Here is a 6,809-nt window from a genome sequence, read left to right on the forward strand (position 1 = left end):
TGATGTAATGTGTCAGGGTAATTGACAGTAACTTATTACAAATTTGTATGTAATTGAAAGTGTAATGGACCAAATTTTCAATGACTTGTTATTGTAAGTTTACCTATTGGCTTTGAGAAAATGCATTATTTTTTATAAATACACTCAATTACACTGTTTTTTAATGAATGAAAAATAGCCTTCCCCTCCTTCACACCCCCATGCACACTATTCAAGAAAGCTAAACTGATATATTGGACTAGCTCTGCTGATTGTTAATTCTTTTAAAGGAATACACATATTTCTCCTTTTTGTGAATTGCTGTTTCCTTTTACTGCATTTTCTTTAATATTTTCTGAAAAAAATATTTTTGAGTGTATGATTTAACAATTAATTTGATTATTTTGATTAAGTTGTTTATGAATTGGCAGTTAAAATACGCAATCCAACATTCTCTAGTCCTCTATTTGCCATATCTGTTTGTAAATTGTGTTAGACGTGATTAACAGCTAGGTGCTAATTAGTGCCCTAAGGCAATGAGTATACTCATGAGCATACGCTGGACATCAATAAATATACCTTTGCATTCATTGTGGATTGACCCATAATATGTCTTACACTTACTTCCAGAGATAGCATAATGGGGCTCTCTTAGCCGTCACAACATGGCGTAGTTCCATAGAAACACCATTTTGGTCCCAAAATAATCTGATTTAAATTCACTAAACACCGATAAATCATCGTTAATTTAATAATAACATTTCAAAAACATTGTAATGGTAATGGCAATAAATTTGAAGTCTTTGGGCAAGTAATGTATTTAATTAATTACTTTCATATGTTATTGACCCCATCTCTTTTTTAAGTTCAAGAACGTTGCTGAGATTCGTTTATTAAAGGATACATGAGAAATAAATTCATAAGTTGTAGATTTTACACACAGTTATCCATGATAATAAACCAGAATATAGTTGGGTATTCTTTTGAAATAATATTTCTAAAATTTTATCTAATCCCCAGAAGCAGAGGAGAAGATTTTCGAAGATTTAATGCATTTTCATTGTATAATCAATAGAGTCCAAACACCAGAACCCCTTACCCTGAGGCCATGAAATTCACAATTTCGGTAGTCGCTGCTTACTACAATTGTTTCAACAGTTTGAATGACTGATGCCAAGGAGTAAAGAAGCCCTTTAAAGATTGCATTAAATTTCATTGTTTTGGTCCCATCCTTCAGGCCTCAGGGGGACAGAGACTACAAACTTCATAATTTTGTTTCCCTTCACCAATAGATGCTTTTTGCCAAAACCGGTTGAAATTGGATGAGCGTTTGTGAGGATGCTGAAAACGCACCAAAATGGGACAAAGTTAAAGCATCAAATTAAAATAAGGTGGAATATAATGGAAGAATAAAACTTTACCTCTTGAATTCCGTCATGTAGAAAACGAATTCCTGAATCATCATCATCACCAGTGAGTATGAAATATACATTAGATTTAGTACCCGCTCCTCTCCAGAATCCAGTGTATACACTTATCAAATAGAAATACTTATGCCTTGCGTCATGGTCGCTCAGGAATGTTACCACCTGCTGAAAAATTCTTGAAATATTTATTTAGTTTATGGATTAGTATACGTGTATTTACCGGTAAAATTTTTTTCTTGAAACTTTTTTTCAAATAATCCTTGGTACGCATGTTTTCAAATGTAATCATTTGATAAACTTGAATAGGACACAATACGAATTGTCATACAAAGATTTTAATTGAATTTTAAATTAGTAATGGATCTTTACCCTTTGATAGTCTTTTTTATCCTGTATTCGAAGCACAATAACTATTAATATATAAATAACAAAGACAGCAGTCAGTGTGCCATATACTGCAGCATTTGAGCCGTCGAATTTACTCCAAACTGTTAGAAAATCGATTACGTTAGCTGGCACATAGAAGGATGTAGAAAAGGTATCGCCAACACACCGACACACCGTGTTATTCAAATCACTCATCGGCAGCACCTGAAAGAAATACAGTTCCTACATTTCATAAATCTAATAACAAAACAAATTATTTTGATCATTTGAATTTAATTGATTTTTTTCGTATATTTATTACCTTTTAGAGAATTATAATTCTAATGTGATAACACAATAAATTGATTTCGAGCTTTATTAGCTTTATGAAGAATTATGATTTATGCCCTTTTCTAATTTTATCTTATACTCATTTTGCGAAGCCTTTAGTATTGAGTACTGCTTTAAGATTACAAATCTGCTTTGCACTAGAACACTTAGTTGGAATGCTTGTATAAACGTTTAAAAACGTATATTTTCTTACCAATAAATTGTAAACTCTTACAAAATGTTAAAATAAAACGATGACTCCTCCTTTTGTGTAAAAATGAAAATTGGATAAATCCTCAACTCAAAAAGTACTAGATACTATGACAAATGGTATACCAGTTTAACAAGTAAATATTTTAATTGATATATTTCAATTTGAAAATGACTTGAAAACTCATCGCACGCTTGATGTTAATATGTCCTTCACAAGCTGAAGACAAAAAAGATTAAGGATGACAAAGCTTTTTTGTAAATCGAAGAAAATACCAGAAAGATCACCCCTCAGCTGATTTGAGATACCTTGAATAACTGTTTAAGGACATAAGTTATAGATCAGGCCTCATAATAAACATTTTGAAAAAATTGATGACCTGTAAGAGAGTGAATATCAAATGATTGATTTGTTTATTGTCATTTGACGTTCCTAGCTAGGACTTTTTCATTTATGTTTTAGAGGGTATTTTTTAAAGGGCTAATGGTTATCGTGGGAAGAGGCCTCAACATTTACGTTCTCTACCAATAACTCCGTCCCTATACTAATGAAGCTCCTGAATAAAATGATAGTTTTCACTGTAACTGAAAATTTACTTTAATATTCCTGTGAACTTTGAGAGTTTAAAGAAAACAAATCAAAAAGAATATAAAAATAAGGTTGAACAAAAAGGAACTCATAAATGCAATTAGATAAAAAATAAAACAAGTTAACAACAGTTAACAATTGATACCAGACATCTCTCCATTGTCCATGAGTTGTTTTCCTTTTTCCCAAGTTCTACATCCTGTTGTTGTAAATATCATACTGAAGTTAGCCTCAGCTAGGACAAAATCCGAAGCATTAAATTTGGAGGTCGTGTTCTCTGGTTGTTCAATAGTTGCTTGTTCTGCTGCTCTCCTTTTTCTTGTTCCAGAGAAATCATCGGTGTCGGGGGCTACAAACAATAATTTTATACCGTTATTGAATTTTGATACATCAACACTGTTTCTTTTTTCACATTAAAAAGGTTTTAAACAAATACATTGCCTCATTCATTTATTGCCTTTTATGTTTCCGCCAGAATTTCATTCTGGCATATATTTTTATCAAAACAGAATATAATCAACCATAATGGAGTTTAACCCGAATTGATGAAAATTTTGTCTCGCTTATACACACAGTAACATGTACAAAATACCAATCACACAGGTTTATAAATCTAGTGTTCTACAGTTCTTTGAATTAGTCCTTTCTATTTGAATACGAGAACACTTCAGAATAAAATTACTTTATAAAATCCGTTAATTAAGTATAGGTTCATGTAGTAATACATCAATATGTGTTATGTTTAAAGGAAAGTGTAAATCGTACACCTCATTTTAGGACTATTGCTTTTATGGCAGTAGGCGCACAGCATACGGTGACGTCTCCATATGAGTGAAAAATTCTCGAGAAGACGTTAAGCAATATACAATCAATCAGTAGGCGCATAATTTACCTGTGAGTGGTTTTATGCCAAGATAACACAGTCCTTCCCCACATATACCTCCTGGAAGAAACACCTTAAATCCATATCCTGTCCAATCATCGACACCAAGCACCTTCTTGTAATCAAACAAATCAGATTTTGGAAAAGTAGCTGAACTAAAATAAAACGAATATAAAGGCACCTCTTGATGACCCAAGAAGTCAAATTCATCAGGTTTGATGTAGATGAGCACTGCATCTCCACCATTTATTATTTCAAAAGCAAAATAAATCATCTGTTCTGGATATCGTGGATTGATCAGAGGAATATATCTCTTAAATTCCAGATTCCCTTTATTCGGAATATTGGTGTCCACAGATATGTTTTGAGGAATATTAATCACTGGAACGGAAGAAGTGGCCTTGGTTGCATTCTCTCCATATATGTAGGGGTTTCTTAAGTAGTTAGACACCTAAGTACAAAAATAATCAAAACAGTTATTATTTTCTTGTTAACTTCACTTTCCTTAAGACACTTTTCAATTTCACTTAAACTATTCCAGATGTACGCTGATATCATTTTCATAATAATGCAATGTTGATATTAAATTTTACGCATAATAAAATAATATTAGATTTAATATCAGGAAATACCGCAAATTCCAGGTAGGATGCATGGGTGATTGAGTCATTCACTTCATGTACACGTCTAAAAAACTCATCTGTGACATTTTCAAGATCGTTGAAGGGGATCTTCCTGATCATTATTTCCAGTACATGATTAGCATTCCAATAAAATCGTTCGCCCAAAACAATAGTTTTTTGCATGACATTTAAAAAGACGGACTGGATTTGTTTTATAATTGGGATACATTTTCTTGCCTGAAATAATTGTAAAATAAATATTTTTCTTCCAATGCAATATGCAATGCAATAAATTAAATCAAAACAAATGAAAAATATTTCTTTCATTTCATACTGTAGCTGTCAAAAATGGTAAACAAGTAGAACTAATCAAAATTACCATTTGTAATATTTCTATCTAAAATTGGTAAGAAAGCATTACTTTTTTCTAGCCGTGTTTGTTTTAATGTTGGACAGCAAATTTTGTAAAGGTTACTAATTAGCTTATTTGTAAATATTATTAATTTCATACCGTTTCTCTCTGCTTAAGTTGAAACTGTCGCTAATGTGCTTGTATTTGATAAATAAAATCGACTTGTCTATTTATGCTTTGATAGTCTAAAGTTATGTTTCTTTGATTTTGTTTTAACAGGCTGGTTTCTTGTAGAAAGAACTTGATGTGCAACATGATTTCCGCTCTTATATCATCTTCGGAAAGTTCTACATCCAAGTTCTGAAGTTTCCTCGGTAGCATCTTGTTCAAGACATTGTCCAATACACGATGATAAACTATCATGAACATTTTGAAATTATTTAGATTTTAGAGAATAATAAGCAGCTATTAAAAATGCTTAGAACGGATTACAGAATTTTCTATGAACAAAAATAATTCTCTTTTTGTTTTTTAATTCATTCATTTATTTATGGATTTAAAATCATTTTGTATAATTAGCCCTCAGTGACCCTAGGCACATTTGAAAATGGTCTAGTCAGAAATATGAAAGATGGAGTATTTCAAGAAAAAAAAAACAATTTGTGAAAGTATATTTTTACATGTATATATCTAGAAGTAAAATTAATTTGATTTTTTTAAAGACTTTAAACATGTTAAGTTGGGGGTCTTTAAAATCTTAACAGTCTACAGCCTTACCAATAGCAATATCTGATAAACTTTCTACTGCCGTCGGAGATAAAGGATTTCTCCTGCTGCCATATTCCAAACAATCAATTACAGTGTCCACAATGACCACCATTATCTTCTGTTTAAAATGGATTCATTTGTATAAGTTTATTAACATTTAGTTATAAATTTTGAAATGTACATAATAACAATATTTATTTCATGACTTATCTCTGATTTTAACAAGAGAAATTGATGTTATAAGACAGAATTTACAGATAATTCTGAAAAGTGAGAACCACAAACCACTCCCTCCAAAGACAAATACGGTTCAAAGCGAGTCAGAGCATCAAAGGTGCTGAAGATCTGCTGTATGTCTGTTAATTTGAATCTGTCGATGGAATTTGTACAGCCAGGGGTAACAATGCTTTTGACCAGCTGAAGAAGCTTCACAGTTTTCTGTTTTGAAATAAGAAATGCTTGTTAGGATTTGTAAAAGTAAACAATAATATGAAGTCCATGTATATTATTCTATTTACAGCCTACCTCTTGATAAACAACAAACACAGGTCCCCCTCCGGATGTGTCGATATTAATGGACTCTGTATCACCGTTTACCTCTACTTCAGATGTTGTTTGGTCAATCTTAAAAAAAATTAATAATATGAAAGTAGAAACTTTAAATATCTGACTCTTTCCTTAGAAAACACCTCCGTATAAAGTTTTAAACAAATGTTCAATGTGTATTTAGTAAGCAAGAAGTCATGAGATCAAGTACGTACAAAGGGAAATCGTTTGAAACCGGCTGCAACAGCTCCCAATAAATTCAAGGTCTGAATGTCATTTCCTGACAGATTGTACTTGTTGAACTTTGAATCAAAGTTTTGAAACGAGGACTCAATTGTGGAAACATCTTCTAAATCTTTAGGTTGAGAGATGATAGGCGGGATGACCTGTATAGGTAAAGCGTCACACTTCACATATGTATAAATTCTTGCACAAAACAGAATGCTTTGTTTAGTAGTAAAATCAGTCAAAATAGAGTGATTCTGAGTGTTATTGGTCTAAACAATTGCATTTGGATATATGAAAAAGAAATTAATGTAACAAGGCGTTACTGTAATATTTGAAGAATATTGTCCATAATCTCCATAGATGTCGAAAATCCGAACTCGGACGGTAACTGTGTGATTGAAAACTGGATCTCCTGGCTGTACAGGGACTTCTAAGATGCGACTCTCGCCTTAAACAAAGGTAACAATATATTCTTCTGCGCGAATAAACAACATTAAGGTGGCTAGGT

General features: G+C 32.0%; 1 protein-coding gene across 1 annotated transcript; it reads right to left on the reverse strand.

The window, feature by feature from the left end:
- Positions 1-3,046: 3,046 nt before the first annotated feature.
- On the reverse strand, positions 3,047-6,459 carry LOC134269791 (uncharacterized; the record flags this gene model as incomplete). The annotated part of the gene is made up of 6 exons (XM_062752000.1): positions 3,047-3,250; positions 3,794-4,235; positions 5,529-5,645; positions 5,813-5,965; positions 6,053-6,151; positions 6,289-6,459. Coding segments are annotated over 6 exons (1,186 nt in total), but the record flags the coding sequence as incomplete, so codon positions are not given.
- Positions 6,460-6,809: the final 350 nt, after the last annotated feature.

Source organism: Saccostrea cucullata, unplaced genomic scaffold (genome assembly GCF_032062105.1).
Source record: "Saccostrea cucullata isolate Sc308-1 unplaced genomic scaffold, CSIRO_AGI_Scuc_v1 ctg18080, whole genome shotgun sequence".
Taxonomy (NCBI): Eukaryota; Metazoa; Mollusca; class Bivalvia; order Ostreida; family Ostreidae; genus Saccostrea; species Saccostrea cuccullata.